The sequence below is a fragment of the Symphalangus syndactylus genome, chromosome 21, assembly GCF_028878055.3.
Source record: "Symphalangus syndactylus isolate Jambi chromosome 21, NHGRI_mSymSyn1-v2.1_pri, whole genome shotgun sequence".
NCBI lineage: Eukaryota > Metazoa > Chordata > Mammalia > Primates > Hylobatidae > Symphalangus > Symphalangus syndactylus.
The window spans coordinates 4,360,038-4,379,721 of NC_072443.2; the positions used below are offsets into that span (position 1 = coordinate 4,360,038).

The window sequence follows — 19,684 nt, forward strand, 5'->3', positions numbered from 1 at the left end:
GAAGATTATGTAAAACTAACATTTTAAAAAGAAAAATACCAAAAAAAAGGATGCTTTGATATAAAGGAAATACTGGTAATTTTTTTTCATGATTAGAATTACGTAACATTGCATTAGGTACTTGACATTTGTTATATCACTTAATCCTCACAGCTTACTTTAGCAATATGCATTATTTCCGTTTTACTGATTCCTACCCAGAAAACATTGTGGGTTTAAGCAAATTGTTCAGGTAATACAATTAGATAGTAGTCAAGAAAATTTTAAACACGACTGTCTCTAATTTCAAAACCTATACATATTACCACACTGTAATTGCCTTACTTTATTATTGTTATAATACTATTTTAGTTATAAGTCCAGCATTTTACGGGAAGAAAAATCACACCTTTTCCAAGTCCAGAAGACCTGAGTTGAGTCTTGAGTACTGCTGAAAACTCATGAGCAAATAACAGATTTTAAACAAACATTAATGTACACCTAACTGTATAACACAATTTTAATTTTTCCTCATATATGTCTTATTTATCATGAGGTTAGTTTGCCATTCTGATGCTAGAAAATACCTTCCTTTTCTTGATTTTTTCCTTTCATGTGTAAAAAACTCTTAATTTATACAAAATGTAAATTATGAGTTAGCATCATGAAGGTTATACTTTTACATTCAGTAATTTGAATATATTCTAGGAATTATGTCTTATTTATTAAGGAAAAATCTATTTAAATTCTATAGTTTCTGAGATAATTTTTATGCACGTTACAACCACTTGATACATTGATCTATTTTCCATTAAGACACTGATTTATGTTTTAAAGGCACCATATAACATCTATCTAGTTAATGTAGTAATATCTGAAAAATTGCTTCAGTCAAAACCTTGAGCCCCAGAACTTGCTTTATCAAAATTCCAACTAAACTTTGATTAAAAAATATTCAGAAAGAAAGGGAAGATTCACCATTTCCTTGGAAACTTAGATCTCTCCTGAATTAGTATCAGATCCCTAAAGACCGTTTGATTCTAGATGCCTGGCCTGAAATGAAATGAATGAATAAATGAATGAACGAATAAAATCCTGCATATGTGTACTTTCTATAAATCATCATCAGTTTCTGTCTTTCCGCCTTCGTACAGTGCTGGGAGGAATGATATGTTACCAAAATTCAATGCACATTTCAAATGCAGTCACAGATATTTGGCCTCACACCGCCAACTCTCAATATCATTGGCCAGTTACTGCATTTTTACACTACTCAGACTTTGACTTATCACTCCTTTCCTTCTGGCTCCCAGCCCTATGATCATTTCGTTTCTCATTAGCATGTCTAGTGGAATGTTTGGGAAGGGAAATAAAAGTAGCTGAAAAATCAAACCAGTCAATTAAGTCAAAGCCCCATGACCATTCAGAAATCAGATCAGCTTGCATTTAACTCTATAATTCAGGTATTTGTAAACACATCAGTTAAGATGGGCAAGTCTGAAAATGTGCTTTGCATTACGTTCAAAGATTCTGCAAGCCAAATGTACAAAGAGTAAACAGAATCACAAATATTCTACCTTGGAAAACAGTATCTTGACTTAGAGTTTCCCTTGTGATTTTGATGATGATAAATAGGGTTAAAGAAAAAGAGACTTCTTTAGTGGCAAGAACTAGTTCCAACATGCATTAAATGTGGTGGGAAATTATTTACAAACTGCCAGCTCATCTGCGCATTATGCCATGTATTCATACTCAAGTTTGCATGCTCTTCCAGGTGTATTTTGATTTACAAATGACATGATCAGCTTCCTCAAGACAAAGCCTGTATTATTTGCTGCTCTCAGAAACCCCAAAACACATACTAAACTCAGTGAAAGTGCTGTTCTATGACTTGCTGAAATGAAACCATCAAAAATGAGCAAAACAAAATTTGCAGTGGAGTTTTGCTTTTGTTCTCAAGTTGATTTATGAGTTTAGATAAAATGGTGATCTTTCACAATTGTAGAGTAAAGGGAAGTAAATCAGTCTGTTATAATCAGTTCCTTTTCCCAACTATCGCCAGTGGCTCGGAGCTATTACTAATCATTGAATAGCTGCTTGATGACAGAAGAAATGTGATTCAAAATGTCTAAGAATTCCAGATTCAGCACCAGCTATTTTAACACAACCTTCTCAATCACATTTCTTATAAAGAGTACAATAATGTGAAATATAAACACATACATACGCATATATATATATATACATATATAGTCAGTCATAAAGATTTTTTCTTTGAAATTTTCTAACAAACTTTGTTTTTTAGATTAAAATATCTTCATTCAAACATAAACTGTTTATCAGATATTGAAACATTATGAAATGTTTACATTTAATAATTTCAAATGGAAATGCTATTAACTCCCTATTAACAACAGTAATTGGGTCTAACACTCTACCTCTTATTTTCAAAAGGATTAAACACACTCTAATGAGGGTATATTATAAAATCAAAACCTTTGACCTTACCCCCTAGCAATCTATATAATCAGTGTCAGGATGGAAGGAAAAAAAAAAAAACACAAACAGGAGATGGAAAGTTGAAAAAAATTGGCAAAATTTGCCTATTTCCAGGAAAGAAGATTTGAATCATCTTTGACGAGAATAAAAAATGTATTTCACATATTATACCTAACTGATAACAATATTGTAATGAATATTGAACTGAAATATTGAAATGAAATATTGAACTGACTTAGAGTATTTTTTTTTGTGGGTTTCTCATTAAATCATTATAAAAGTACAAGGCAACGTCTTCCAAATTCCATTTTAATCAAGATATTATTCTGCGGAAATGACCCCTATTGCGTCTATGAGTTAATGAGAGCAGAGACCAAGCCCATTTGTCTGTAGTTCTAAATCCAACACCTACCAGTGTGCCAGTTACAATTGATCAAATTAGGTCTATAATTTCACACTGGCTAGGGATAATCTCTCTCTTCAAAATCAGGATGAGAAACACTTTCTCCAAGACTTCCTTAACCAACCCTACTCCATCAATCCTAACACATAGAATGCTTTATATTTGGCTGCTTGAAAAACATTTATATTTATGCTTAACTTGAAACAAAATTTAACATCTTCAAAGATAACAACTAATTTACTGTCTCTTATGCTAGTTACAGCTGAGTCATGCAGTAAGCACAATAATGTAAGTCATACAGTAAGTGGAATGAATGTATATAATGCTCTGAATATGTTGTTTGATTTCATAAAAAGTTTTGTTTTTTTCTCCTTTCCAAGCTTTCTAACTTTTATTTATTTGCTTGCCTAATTGGAAAAGTTTATTTAACAAAAAACAGGATTTCAAGAATATCAGTGAAGACTGTCATTATCAGAGTGCTCAAAATAATGCAAATAAATGAGCTGATTTATTTGTAAAAGTCAAAAAAAGGTTTAAGATTTCCTGTACAATATTGAATTGTAATAATAATAACAGGTTTTTTGTTTTTTCTTGAAAAGAAATGCTTTTAAAGTTTTACTATTAAATGTGACATTTATAGGTTTGTTTGTATTTGTTTGTGGACTGTTTACGTATCTTTATCAGGAATACATATTTTCTATGTATGATGTGCTAACAAAAAATTAAAATTAAAATAGTTTATTTTTTGCATTTATTAAGATAGAACTTTCTTATTACCTATTAATGTTGTGAGTTTTTAGAATTGTTAAATACAAAACCAACTTTTCATACTTGGAATAAACCACACTTGGGAAATGATGTAGTATCTTTTTTGATACACTTTCAGATATGGCTTCACAATTATTCTAGCGTTATTAAATTTTTGCTTATGCATTACAATAATGTTATTATATATTCTGATAATAGCTGTATAGTTTGGTATCAAGATATTACTAGCCTCAGGATTTAGAGGTGATACTTTTTCTCCCTTTCTGCAAAGGTTGTGTAAGACCACAATTACTCAGACAGCTACTAAACTAGTGCATCACCATATTTCTTCTTTCTCTAGGAGATTTACTGTATATGTAAACTAGTGCTCTAGAAATGCTGTCTTTGGGCACATGCAAATCATGCTTTAACAAATTTTGTAAGTTGATCTTAATTTTTCAAAAATATCAGAAAACCATCCTATCCATATAAATGAGAAAAATACACAATGCCACACTTTTTTATAAGTCAAAATGGCCAGTTCATCCAAGGGACATAAGTGGACAGTGATGAAGAAGCAATAAAAGCTGTTTAAATATGTAAAAATAACATTCCCTGTCTTATATTTTTCTAATATATCGAGCAGTGATTTTTATAATTTTGTTGATGTGGTTACTTAGACAGACATGTTCTGAACTCATTTTAACAATTTGCAGCCATGAATGCATGATAAAACTTGGGTCATTAGAGTTTCCAAAATTTGTTATCCTAACAAACAATCTTTGTAAATTACTAGTAAAGTAAATACAATGTATGTATTGTCTTTTAAGATGAAATGAAGTGTAGTACACTTGAGATAAATTCAGAATATTTTTAGAGAGAAACAAACAGAAAATAACTAGAATTTGGCATTGTTACTAAATGATGACCTCTTATTCCAGAAATGTGCCCTTACCGTACATGCAGGGAAATAGGCAAGTGGAAGCCAATGACTAAGCTTTTGGTGAAAGTGGATACTCACACCACTATCGATGGGTTCTAATTATGAAAATCATCTTAACGTTCTGCCCATGACATTCCTCAATAATGCAAAGTTACAGTTAAGTTACATGGTAATTTTTTAAAATTTCCTGAAAATAATGCAAGACAAAATACATTAATCTCATCCAATATAATTCCTTCTATTTCACTAGGTGAAAAGTGGCCAGTGGAAGGTGTTCTTGGAGTCTGAACATTATTTGACTAATGGTGTGATGGCAGAAATATCAAACATTTGCTAAGAACAAGTTTTATCCTTTTGAACTTCAGCTAAAATTGATAACACATGTTAGTACCTTGTTGTGAGCAGAGCCTGTGCCCCCCGCTTTCTGCTACTTTGAAGATCAGAGACTCTCTCACCTTCTCCTGTTTAAGACCATCAGGCTCAAAAACATTAAAATTGTTTGGGGCTAAATGAAAATATAATGACTGAATAAAAAGCTTTAATAAAAGTTTTCTTCAAATGATTTGAAAATGATACATTGTATTTGACCTAGTATTTCAAAGCACACAATTGAATAACAATAATAAACAGATTTATCTTTGAGCAAAAAAAGAATTATTTTCAAGAATTTTTTTCTATACACCCAAATTGATTGGTAAAATCTCAAACAACCAGAGGAGTAATTTAGATTTGCACAATTCTTTGCCACTTAATACATTCTTATGTAATCTCATTTGATCTTTAGTATCTGAAAATAGTAAAGTAGTGCTTTTTAATTTTATGTTACAAGTGAAGAAATGAATTATCCGTGAATTGTCTGATTTGTAGGAGTTCTCAGAGGAGTAAGGTTGGTTCAGAACTTGAACTCTGATCATTAATTATTAATCTAGATACTGATATGCCTGCTTTTGAAAATACTATTTTGTTCATTAGATTATAAGCTGTGCATCACTCTAGTTGTGTGTGTGTGTGCATGTGTGCACGTATAGATGTGCTTTCTGATCTCTGCAGGTAGATTGTTTTAGAAGTCTCAGGAAACAAAGACAATAATAGCAGTAGAATAAATAGCTTCTTTTGGAGACACAATTGCTCTGTGTGTGTGTGTGTGTGTGTGTGTGTTTGTGTGTGTTAAATACAACATATCAACTTTATTGTAAGGAGTTTCTATTTCCTCTCAGATGTTACCGGGTGCCAGACTAAGAGCTTATAAATATGCCACCAAGGAGTTCAAAATCTAATTCTAGGGCTACTACTCTATTATATTTACAATATATGAGATGACTGGGATTTATATAGTCAGATTTGGCAGCTTCTTACATGCTTATTTGACCAGGGAGATATATCAAATTTAGAACTCTCACCCTAAGAATAAGGCAGTTGTAATCCATATTAGAATGTTACAGAGTCAGGCTTGAGTAAGATGTTTAATATATAATACCTGCAATTTTTAAAGGTCATTTTAGTGTATTTTTCTACATTTTTTGTCTTAGAGATTGTTTCATAGATTTGTCAGTTTACCATAACCTATATTTAATTATTTTGGTTTTATATCTAAAGGAAATTTGCCACAATATTTATAGTTTAATGTTGCTTATCATTCAGTAAATGAATTTATAGGAAACAGGAAAATATAATGAGTAGCTTTCATAATTCATAACACTGAAAACAAAAAAATCAACTCATGACTGACAAAATAATAGAGTTTATTAGTAAGCTTAAATTAGAACCTAATATTTGCTTGATAGTGACTTTTAGCTCATTTTTTTCTTAATTATAACATGTTGAAGAAGTTAGCTTATGATTTTATTCAAGCTAAAAAGTAATCTTTTTTTTCCATCACTCTCTGGGTGATAGAAGTAGTTATTTAAATGTACTCCTTTGAAAAGCGTATTCAATTTAATGAATCAAATACTAAAGAAAGACCTATTGTTAGAAGATACTGTTGTGTCCTCCCTTCCTTCCTTCCTTTCTTCCTTCCTTCATCAATAACTTTTTTTATTTTTCAACATTGGCAAATTAAGTATCTATTATGATCTAGGATTTATTTTAGTCACTTGTCATCAAATAACACGGGTTTTTGCCCTCTTTGAGAGTTTATATTTTGTTTTAGATATTAGGGATTATTAATAGTTCCAGAAATTTGTGAAGATTGAGGAATGTCTCACTATGTTAGAGAAGATTTTTAAAGTAATGATATAAAAGGATAAGTAGAATACAGGAGAAGTCAAGTAGAAACCTGTTTGGGTTCAGAGCTGGGGATAGGGGTGAAATGAACAGAACAAGTTCCCAGTGCTACCTCTAGTACTTTCTAGTTATACAAGCTAACTACCCTTTACGGTTATTGTTTGTTCAAATGTAAAAGAGAAATTATCATGTCTAACTCACAGGGTAGTGGTAAGAATGAAATAATGTCATAGTATAATGTGGGCACATAACAGATACTTTACAACAAAAAACTTGTAAAAATTGAGAGTTAGAAGAATGGCTTCATAAGGACAAGGGAGTTTTCTCTTCCCAGGAGGCTCAAGAGCTAAAAGGCAACCACTTGATGCAGATGTAATGGAGAACATTAAATGGCTAAATGACACTAAAATCCCAATGAGACATGATACGATAACTGTACAGACATAAAACAGTATAGCCTTGCTCAGAAAGAACAAAGGATTCATACATTTTCCCAATCCTTACTACTTATGCCCATTTTTTTATTAATTATTAACTTAAAATTTAAAAATATTTTTTATCAGAAAATATTTCTATTAATATGGCCTGGTTTTGTAGAGTACATGGGCAAACAAAAAGCCTTATAAGGATTAATGTGGGCTTACAATATGTGGCTGAACTATTCCACATTGTTAAATTCTTAATTCCACTTTTTATATATGAAAACTCAAAAGGAAATCAAAGTCTATTTCAATTAAACCATGCTCTCATGAGGAAGGAAATGCCTTTTTAGTCATGCTAAAGTGAGAATAGGTATTAGTGCCATTTGGAAAATGCTCTATATAATGTTAAAGAGAAATATCATTATGAAAAATGTTGGTAACCATAGAGTATGTAAATGTGGTGCCAATGAATTATCTCCTAAACGATGCCAAATTCCCTGCCATATGTTGTCTTTCACTCTAAAGAGTTTGCTGCCAATTTCGCTTATTCTACATCCGGAGCTCCAAAATCTTGAGGAGAAAAGTCCCAGAGTATTCTCAAGAGACTTACATAGGGATTGGAGCCAAAAATCACAGATCCGCCTCACAGGATCCCTTTTGAGCCCTGCTGGAGAAACCATCGTGGAAATCAGTTCACATCTCTATCATGGGCTGTGAGCCAGAGCTTCCCCAGAGCAGTTAAGAATCCACCTGGGTTTCTAGATCAGAACTATTTAAAATCCACAGAGAACCAAGAAACGGCCTTGGGTCTATTGTGATCCCAATCTGTACAGCTCAGAAGCATTTCCTAGACTCCCAAAATTTTCCTAAAGGCAGGGATGCAGGGGGTGGGAGGAGGTTAAAGATTTGGAAACTTAAATAAAGCTGATGAACAATAAAAGAAAAGGCAGCTAGCTGGGAGTTCCTGTCAAGCTTGAGTCATTGTTTTTCTTTGCTACTTACATAGCTGAGAGTTCCCCACGATTCTTTTCTTAACCATCTGCTAATCAGCGTACCTTTAAATGGTCTAATGTGTGGCTTCTAGTATTTTTTTTTAATTTTTTGAGTTCTAAAACAGTACTGTCAATAGAATACTATTTAAAGGCCTGCTCTATTGTCAAAGGAAGTCATGCTATTCCTAAATGTTTCTTTTTGGTAAAACTGAGATACTTATGAAAAAAAGTCAAAATTCTTAAATGGTTGGGGTTGGGTTTAAACAACCTTTGCTCGACATACGGAAACACAGGTCTTAGGACTACTTTACTTACTTTTAGTAACAACTCCTTCCAGTCGAATGATATTGGGGTGGTCAAACTGTCCCATGATGCTTGCTTCTCCCAGGAAGTCTCTCCTCTGCTTTTCTGTGTAGCCAACTTTCAGGGTCTTGATGGCCACTGAAATCTCTTTTTTTGAAGGAAGTTTTAAGCGACCACTGCACACCTCTCCAAATTCACCTGTTATAAAGCAGAACAGCAACAAAATGTAAGGAATTATATAATAAAAATTCATCAGTAGAGAGCAACTGTTTTATTTCAAAATTTCCATTTAAAATATTTGTGCCTTTGACCTGCAAGATGTGCACTCTAGTACTCCAAATTATTCTGAAAGATAATCATATGAAACTGCCTAGAAAACCTCAGGATAGTCACCTCCTGTTGGAAAATGAACCTTGTGAAAATTCCATATATTTTAAAGTATGACACCATAAATAATGTAAAAGGAGAGATAAGTTAAAAGCTGCATATATTAGATTTTTTGTCCCTTGTTGTCATAGCTACCATTACCTCAGAGAAATTAACAGGACAGCACAAACAGTGATTAAATGTGAGTATTGGATTAAATTTCAGATATTTTAACAATTCTGTTTTTACCGAGGGCCAATTTGGCTATATATTCAGACTCTAAAAATGAGAAAGAAAGCATCTGCTATCAATTTATTTTATTGGAGTATTGGTGTGTTGCTTTACTGACATACCAGCTATAAAATTCTCTGGGCTTCTGGAGGACAACAACAATATAACAGTATCAAATAAAAACAACATGCCTGATCTAAATACTGTAGAAATATTTTAGATTCATCTTCTTCAATTTAAAAAAAATGTCTTAAATGTGCACTTAATCCAGAATTTGTCCCATATACAGTGTTACTGACTTTTAAATATTATAGTCCAGTTGATATAAAACTGCCTAGAACTAGTATGGACACTACCTTCAAAATACATTTTTACTGAGAGATTTTCTCATCATCAATTCATTACATTTGGAGCTCACTTAGAGCAGAGACCCTTTACATTTATTTATCTGTACTCGTGTTGCCATGATGATTGCCACGTGGGAGTTCTATAGAATGTCCTTTGTCACAGAAGAACTTCTAACAGTGTGTGGATTATCAGATATGTTTTGAGTCACATTAAACATAGTTTTTAATACCAAATGAGCTTTTCCTGAAATATTTTAGAATTAATTATATGATTAATTTTTGGCTTTTGATGGAGTGGAATCATAATCTTGGTCCAATTTTCTCTCTGTGAATTTTCTAGGAGCTTCATGCCCTACGTGTCAGTCAGATTGAAGTGATAGGATTCCTCTCTATTTTTGTTTTCAAGCAAGTGGTTTGATCCACAAAAGTAGCAGGTTGTCCTATTGATTTGCCAACTACATTACTACAAATGGCGTCTCTCTCCCCGGGGAGCTTTAACCTTCCCCAGGCTTGACTCATTCCCAGAAATCCATTCTTGCCCTGTTTTCAAAGAAATGACTTATGCTTTAATTTGGCAAAGTCACTTAAAATCCAAAAGCAGATATTCATGCATTTATTTAATAAATATTCATAATAGCAACAGTATGAAACACACAGAGATAGATATAATGGTAACCAAGACAGGACTAGTTTATTCCCTTTGAAGAAGTGTAGAGAAGATAATGATATCTACAGCTATAGTGTTCCTTAAGATACAGAAAGAATCAGGGAGTAGAACTTGAGAAAGTTCATTGATCTTGCTAATTCGAAGGAAGAATATGCCATTTAGATATGAGAACATTAGGAGAAAGAGAAGTTATGGTGTGATAAAATTATTCTCAGACTTGTAAACAAGAGTAAGAGTTTCTTTCCTTATACAGGTTTATCCGAACATTATCAGAGAGCACCCATTCACTTTGTTTCACTTTGTTTAAACATTAAGCTTGGGAAAACCAGAAAGTTCTGCCATTATCATAAGTCAACATGGTATAATAGAGCATGTTTTAAATGTAGATGTCATCACCACATATTCTAAGTGACATGTCACTTGTCAGTTTACAGGAGTGATAGTACAGAACTGTGGTTAAGAGCATGGATCCTGCAGCCGAATTGCTTCGGGTCTAATTCTGACTCTGCCACATATTAGCTGTGTGATTTTAAGTAACTTAACCTCTCTGTATCTATCTTTTCCTGTCTCTATGGGGACTAATTGTATCTACCTCATAAAGCTGTTGTGGGATTAAAGGAACTAATGTAAAGTACTTGAAACAGTCCCAGACACACAGTAGGTGACATCTAAGTGTTGGTCACTATTTATCTCTCTGAGTTCAGACCCACCTAAAGGATAAATTGCCTAACTACCCTTTAAGAGTTTCTGTTTAAATCAAACTGACGAATATGAAAGTGCTTTATAAAATGCCAAATTTTATGTTAATGTAAGAGATGGTTATGGTAATGATGGTGATAACAAGGCTCATGTCTTACTGGACATATGTTTGTAAAGGAGAGCATACTAGAGATATGAAAGGTAGGAGTTCAAATTTTAAATGAGCCAATTAAGAGTGTTCTTTGTTGTAAGTGGGACACCTGGACACATAAACATGTACATGTATATATTTACCTTTGAAATTAATGAAAACTGTGTTTCAGCAATGCTAGTTTTTTAAAATCCCCACATTTAGTAATGCGATTATTTCATCAGATAAACACTAGAAATAGCCACCAATATTTTATAAAAGACATAGAAATGCTTTATATTAATTCAATTATATTTTTAATAATTTAAAATAACTGCATGGGGATAGCAATAATGGTTATACAACTCTGAAAATATACTAAAAATCACTGAATTGTATACTTAAATAGGTGAACTTTATGGTTGGTAAATTGTATCTCAATAAAGCTGCTAAAAATAGAAAAAGATTAAAAATAAAAAAATAAAAGAACTGTGTTGTAAAAGTTAACAAAGACTGGGCAAATGTAATTCGCAATCATTTCATCTGGCCAAGTTTTATATTGTCTTTTTAATTAACTTTGCACCCATATGAAAAAAAAAAATTAGATCTTGTCATTTCTAGATAAAAGCATGGCTACTAGATCTTGATTTTTTAAATCTAATAAGTGCAGCAATTTTTATTTGCTCTTTGAAATAGGTATGTTTATGAGAATGGGGACTGTATTCTGATTAAGATGCACAATGTAAAAGCTGCTCAAAATAAAATTTCTTATGCTAATTTCATTTAAACAAGAAAAAAGCCAACATTTAAGTAGAATGACCCTGTCCAGCACTAGCCTTAAAACCTACCCTCCTTCTACTGTTTTATTAAAGTAAACATAATAAAAACACATATTGAACAATGCTTCTGTGTCAGCTAAGTCCCCTACATAAATTATCTTGTTTAATCCTCAAAAAAAAAAATACTATGAAGAAGACACTATTACGATCTCCAGTGTCCAGCGTGGGCTTTAAAGTTGGAAAGTACAAGATTCAAATGTTGGTTTTGCATTTGATGCAAACAAGTCTATTCAAATTCTCAGCTTTTGTTTATTCACGTGCTGAAATGGAGATAATAATACTTATCTAAAAAGGATAATAAGATTAAATATCATGGGAATGCACAGGACAAATTAAGGACTTAATAAGTATTTACTTTCTTCAGAAATTTTTTGTATTCAGTTGTCGAAAGAATGGTTGGATTGAGGAGTAAAATTAGGAATTGTAGTCATGAATTACTCATTTACAGTAATTTACTACTGTGGGAAGCTAATTCATGTCTTAGTTTTATCATTTATAGTATGAGTATAATTCTTTCTATAGTCCAATGTATACATGAGAGTTTCTATAACAGCAATTTATTTATGTAAAATTTCTGTCAGAAATTTAAGAGAATTAGCATATATATATATATATATATTCTTTCTGTAAATTTAATTGACTGTGAAAGTTATGTGGTTGGCTGAAAGGTTTGCCTTTCTAACAATGGAAGCCAGTTGGTAATCAATTTAGAATAATTATTAAATTTTTATAAATAACAAATTGTTTTTTAAAATTAACAAGAATGTAGGAAGTAGGTAAATGTATATACCAAACAAGGTTGCCATTTGTTCATTGTTATAAAAGCTATTTTAGAAATGAGTAGGCCGGGCGCGGTGGCTCACGCTTGTAATCCCAGCACTTTGGGAGGCCAAGGCGGGCGGATCACGAGGTCAGGAGATCGAGACCACGGTGAAACCCCGTCTCTACTAAAAATACAAAAAATTAGCCAGGCGTGGTGGCGGGTGCCTGTAGTCCCAGCTACTCGGAGAGGCTGAGGCAGGAGAATGGCGTGAACCCGGGAGGCGGAGCTTGCAGTGAGCCGAGATTGCGCCACTGCACTCCAGCCTGGGCGACAGAGCGAGACTCCGTCTCAAAAAAAAAAAAAAAAAAGAAATGGGTAACATGCTGGTTTATTTATTATTATACTATTTAATTTATTTGTGTACATATTTTACATTTTACAAAACAAAATGTTTAACAAATTGGTAGCTTTTAAGAATAATAATTTCATTTTCTAACTTGGTAAACACAAACCCTCTGAAGGGTCATCAAGGCAGTCTAGAATTGGGTGTGTATATTATATTGAATTATTTCAGGAAAAGTATAACTAACCTTGAAGGTATACCTATTTGCAAATAAAATAGGTACAGTTTTATTGTTCTTAATGTGGCAAATGTGAATATTGGCTGCAAAACCCTGAACATGGGCATATATCTAATTATTTACATACATACTTGAAGACAGAAATAGGAAGGAGGCTCTATTCTAATCTTTAATGAGCATCAGGGATTAAGTGATTCAGTATAAATAGACCTCTCCTTATCTCATTTATCAGCTGCTGTTTTCAGTGGTGTGCTTTTTCCCAAATCACTATGTTCTGGATATCTGAGTCTGTCAATAATATCTATATAAAGATATTTTATCAGTGGAGAGGTACCTAAATTTCAACATCATAATAATGTCTGCCTGGCTTCTGGACAGTGGCTTAGCATAAGTAACATTTTCCTCCTCTCAACATATTCTCCAGTTGAGTGTTCAAAGTCCTCATGCTGCATTTGCTACCGCAGACTCCATGCTAGAGAAAAGTGCACTCTTGTGGGGAAACATTAAAACCACCCAGACTAAACCCTTCTGCATCATGGAGCCGTTCACAAATCAGGACTGTAGAAATGAAACAGAGTAAACAGTATAGATCTGTTTTGGCACTGGATCACCACAGATGTACAGCGAACATGTTTATTCTCAAGTCTTAGATTCTAAAAAAGAAGTTACTACCCCATTTTCCTTCTATGAACACAAGTTTCATATTTTAATATTACCTGCACATGTAAATTTTACGATAAGAAATGAAGATAATTAGAAGAGAAGCTCTAGTAAATTAACATTATATTTACATAATGTAAATAATAAGATTGTCCTGTTCACATACTACTACTTGATTTTTAAGTACTACTTTGCTGTATAGAAAAAGAAACAAAGCATTACATGTACATTTTTGTAAACACACATCACTCATAAATATATAAATACAGTACTTGCAGAAAATGTGATCTGATGTTACACAAAGAATTCCTGTATCAACGTAACTAGTTTGTGTTTGTTTTGGGGAGTGACATTGAAGGATTAGATGATGGTACAAAATTTTTTATTGTTGAGCATGGTTCATTTTTACTTTCGAATAGCAGTTTTATTCCCACGCATACTGCACATATTATGTGTTTATATGTAAGTATATAAAATACTGTTATTTTACAAATATGTGAAATTTTTCTTATAAATATGCAACTGTTATTAATCACTTAATAGGTGATTGTTAACGAATTTATCATTGTTTAAATTAATAATTAGAACAAAGAGATACCTTTATGAAAAAAAGCTTTAACACAATAACACTATTCATAGTCAAGCAAGCATTAAAATGGAGCACCTTATATTATTGAAAATATCCACTCAAGATAGTTGTGATAAAATTTATGTAAGATGAGTCATAATTTTACTTTGTGTTGTTTGTTCTTTTAATTCCAAACATGATTCTAAAATTGAAAATCAAAACTTCAATTGAAATAGACTTTTATCCAGTTATCCTTATTTAGCCAAATAGGTTTTGTGAAACACGATCAGCACAGCTATGGGAAGATTGAGTTGTTGCTGCTGTCACATCAGAAACTTAATAAATCAAAAGCAGCCATGGTCTGTGAGCCGGTAAGTCTGGCACCTTTGAACTCATTACCTTCCATTAAATATTGCACTTATGTATTACTTGCCTTTGATCATGAAATCAGAAAATTCCCATTTCCTTAGCAGTATACTTAGGTTTCAGAGACTGAGCAATCGTGATTCACACACAGTACTAAGTCGGCAGTAGGGTCATTGTGGTTACCTGCTCCAACAACTTTATCAATGGATATATTGGTGGCATCCAATTCCTTGGCAAACTCATGAACAGCCTGGGTAGGGTCTTCGTATGTATGTGGGTCAACATAAGTCCTGAGACCTGGAAGTTTTACTGTTGGAGGAAGGAAAGAAAGGCGCAATTGTAGCTAGATTCATAAAAACAATTATAGATCAAATTTTATAACATCATTGGTTTAAAAAAATCCCTACCCCATAAGGTGCACAACCTTCAGTTTATTCTGTAGTATCACAGAAACTGGCAGTGACATTGGACTAAGTGTTGAAAAATTTAAGAAAACATGTTCTCTATGATGAATTATAAAAAGGAACCACAATGAGGAGCTTTCTTCACAAAAACATCAGAAGGAAAATGCATATTCAAAAAAGGGGATCTTAAGAGGAAAGATAATTCAGAATTGATTAGACCTAGTCATTACTACCAGTAGCAACAGTGAGTGAACACCATTATGCTATTGCATATTTATGATTACACAAATGTTATAATAACCAGATATCTATTGCAATGCAAGATTGGAAAATAATTCAATACCATTATAAGGTGAGATAATGGCTGCAATTATAGATAAATTAAATGATATATAATGGCATACCTTCTGACACTATACTGCTCATATTAACATTCACAATCAAAATCTCCCGCTGTAATTACAAATCTACTTTAAGCTGTTAGTATGTGCATACACGTACGTATTATGTGTACACACCGATATAGTATAAGTTAAATATAATCATATTGTGTAGCTTTACAACATAATTAGAGGTAAAATAAATATTGTCTATGAGTTGAATAATGGCGCTAAGGAGCTAAGTTCCAAACATAAGTCATATATGTAATTTATTAAAAAAATCTCCTTCATATTATATTTATTCATTAAATTATTCTGAAGGTAAAAATGTTCATATCCTGTAGTTAAAATATTACAGACAACTGATACAGGATAATCATTTTAGATTTGATTTAATATTAATAAGATTCCTATAATTTGGAAAAATAACAGTGGAGACAATTTGCAATTTTCAGTAAACTAACTTTCTCTAAACAAGAACCCTGAGTTTTAAAAAAGTAATTCTAAGATCTACTAAAGTAGATAAATATGATCTAACATTAAAGGAAATTGCAATGTAACCCCTATGGTATATCTGCTAAGACTACTGATTTTGCTTTCAATTTTGATAACATTGATAGCATTGTTTTAGCACAGAATATGGATACTTAATAGTGAAATATATTTTCATTCATTACATTACATTATGGAAGGTTTTTTTCTAATATAACAAATGAAATCAGATATTATTGTCTCCAATATTACTTCATAATGGGAGAATCTCATTGGCAAAGTTGCAATTGAACACCCTGAGTGAACCAATCATTTCTTTGAGTTAGTTTTGTAGTTTGTATTAAATAGTTGTGGAGACTGCAGATGCCCGCAGTTTTTCTGGGAAGCCTCAGTACAACGAACATTAGGCCAACAAGTCTAGGATTTCACAGTATGTGTTAACAAATGATCAATTCATTGAACTATAAGTCAACTTCATGAAACCCATAGTTATAATGCATTACCATTTATGTTCCTGTGAAGCTTTCGTAGAGATTTTGAGTAAACAAACATAAGCATAAGAATAAACTGGTTGTAAAAGAAATGGTGGCTGAGAGAGAGTTTAGGTAAAAACTCTGTTTTCCTCAGCTATTATTTGGATGACTTTGACACAGCACAATAGAAAGCAGGGATTGTGGTGAGAGGGCAAATAGAGAATGCAGAAGAAAAGCTAACATGACTCCTACTTCTGCCTGGTGCTGATACAGCTACAACAAAAGAGCAGCCGCTATCCAGCTTGAGGCGAGGTGTGGATAATTTGAAAGGACACCACTATCTAGAAGCCAATATCCACAGAAATGGGGAAATACAAGTTCTGTCCCTCGCTTTGGACAAACTCTGTGTGGAGTAGCTTTTGAAGCGGGAACTTCACTTTTAAAGTTTTTCATCTTGAATATCTTGGCAAAAAAGACAAGCTAGGGCTCTGAGAAAAAAAAAAGCTATACTATTCAAATGCCTAGCATGAGAGACTGTTACATAGTTCTCATTCAATTTATTGATAGAGCTCATTGCCCTAATGAGTGTTTTCATTGTTAAGAACATTTATGTACAATTATTAATATAATTGAGGTTTCCTAATGGTAGAATTTAAGCTTAGAAATGTCCATTTCTTTTGAGCTCACAGATCAGCTTGCATGCTTCTTCCATATTAGCATGAATCCTTCCTATAAAAACAGATGGGAGAGTCACCCTTTAATGCAGTAATCTATTGTGCTTTATTATTACATTAAAATAACTTCTAACATTATCAGTACTAAAACCCTTCACCTTTAAAAAAGAAGCTTCTTTAAGATTAAGGAAAAGTTATCATACTTTTCCAGATGTGGAGTAAGAAAAACTGTAAAAGTAAGGAACCATCACTAAAATCTGTTAGGGAATGAAATCTTGTTGAAGTCTTTTCATTTGGTCAATTTAGTTACATTTTAAGGATGAAAACTCACATCAGATCGACTCTATAATGTGTGATCCAGTTTTTATTTGTCTTTACTTAGTAACAGTAAGGTAAAGAAATCTAGCAATCTTTTTCAAGGAAATAAAATGAGACTTTAAACATAAGGTAAAATGGAACTGTTTTGTACATAATTATAACTGCTTTACTTTGCTGAAGTTAAGAAAATTAATGTGGGGGAGATTTCCTGCCATCAGAATTTACAAAGATTATAAAATGAGTTGTTAGGAACAATGTCTCACATATTTTAAATAAGCATTGGCCATAAACAGTCTTGAAATTGTGATTTAGATTTACCCTTCAGTACCAGTCAGCTTGTAGAGAATATATGTATGATGAATAGCTATATGCAATACTACTATTACTAAATAATTTGAAAATTAAATAACCATTCCCAAATAAAATCAATCCTATTAATTGCTATTAATTAAAATAAGGTGAATTTCTTTTCCATCCGTAAGACATTTGGGGAAAAAAAAACAAACATAAACATATACATCCCCAAGTAAAATGGTCTGTTCGCTGTAGAAGCACTGGCTGCTGATTTTTAACTGCTGACCCCAGAGATTCCAGGAATCAGGTGATTCAGGCTGCAAGGCACATAATCCCTTCACACCAATAATTAAGGGCAACATACAGAGTAACTGGGCTCTGTCATGAAAACCAGATAATAAACACATGCACACGTGTTAAGCTGCACTACTTTACAGCTCGTTCTGTGCAAACACAATAATTTACATTTCCATTTTACCAGCATGAGCTGCCCCAAGGATAGCAAAGAAGTAAAAAGGCCCAGCCAGAAAGGGCAAGGGGACAGGATCTTAGGAGGTGAAACACATTTCTTTCCTTTTGAAGCAGTATTATAGGATTTGTAACAAGGCTGTAGGGAACAGTTCATAGCTAGAGCTTTTTAAAGTAATACCAAATAAATGGTCTGAAATAAACCAGCTGCAGTATTAAGAGGCAGAAAGTTTATGACATGCATATAAGTTACTTTATGCCTTTGCAGCCAGGATGAACTGCATTTCTTTTTTGTTTGTCATAAGGATATTGTGCGTTTGAAAAAAATTAAAGTTTCAACAAAATCCACCATGAAAACAATAGCAAAACGGACTGGGACGATAGAGGAACCTGTTTAATAATTGGCACACAGAAATTTACCAAAGCTCAAAATTCATAAGATGTAGACTTCCCATAAAAAAAATCAAATCAACACGGTCTTGCTCTAAAGATGATAGTTACAACAATTGTCCAAGTCAAATTGAGGGTGACTTAATCCACAAGAATGCCACTGCTCTAATTTATGCATAAAAATAGTAACACAAGTGTTTTGTGGGCCCATTGAGAAAAAGAAAGACAAGTATTCTGTAACTTGTTCAGGCATTCTTTTTAGACTTTTGAGTTGGTCACCTAATTAATCTGGATTGATGTGATGTTGATTTTAGGAATGTAGTACTTTGGCTTTTTGGTGTGAATTATTTTATAGACTCTGTAATTGGATGAACAAAATAATGCGTCTGCAAACTCCTATACTGCTTTCATCTCATATCAATTTATATTTTGAAAAGCATTATTTTTAAGCTACTGTATGCTTCCTGTAGGTTAGCAACAGGTAGTCAAGTTTTTTATTTGAGTTATAACTAAAGCTATCATTTTTAGATGATAATCCAATGGCTGATATAAAGTATCATGTCAATTTGCAAATAATTTTAGAGGGCAATAATGAATACTAAAGAAAGTAATGCTTACAAGACTACGTTAGTTATATCGAGATTATTTTGGAGCACATAAGCATGAGTATAGCCTTTGTACTAATTTCCATGAGAACATGCTATTTAAGTCACTGATTAGTAATTGCCACACTAAGCTGAGCCATAGTTTGGAAGGCAAAACACCTGGAATGATTCGTTTCACCAGAAAAAAAAAAAAAAAAAAAAGTCTTCCTGTTAGTTGTAAACACTTTGTTTCTTAAATGTGTATTTAAAAAAAATTAAAAGGGTAAATTAAAATGTGGGGAGAAAGTTCTGGTTTTACTACTAGTTGTATATCATGTAACTGCAAAATAAACAGTTTATTTTAAAGGCTCTTTCTAGGTTGGTTGATAAAATGGAATAAGGCACTTGAAATAAACAGAGGTTGTTTATATTTACTTGGCAGTTAAGAAAGAGAAAAGTCTCCTATTTAGAGTTTAGCA

The 19,684-nt window shown here is 32.6% G+C and overlaps 1 protein-coding gene across 2 annotated transcripts in view; it reads right to left on the reverse strand.

Annotated features, from left to right (window-relative positions):
* Window positions 1–19,684, reverse strand: part of EPHA3 (EPH receptor A3) — a 375,121-nt gene that overhangs the window by 49,188 nt on the left and 306,249 nt on the right. For both annotated transcript variants that reach the window (XM_055259775.2, XM_055259774.2), the window contains exons 10-11: window positions 14,912–15,037; window positions 8,524–8,709 (exon numbers count right to left, since the gene is read on the reverse strand). In XM_055259775.2, the coding sequence (XP_055115750.1) occupies window positions 8,524–8,709; window positions 14,912–15,037 (312 nt within the window). The remainder of the gene's footprint in view (window positions 1–8,523; window positions 8,710–14,911; window positions 15,038–19,684) is intronic.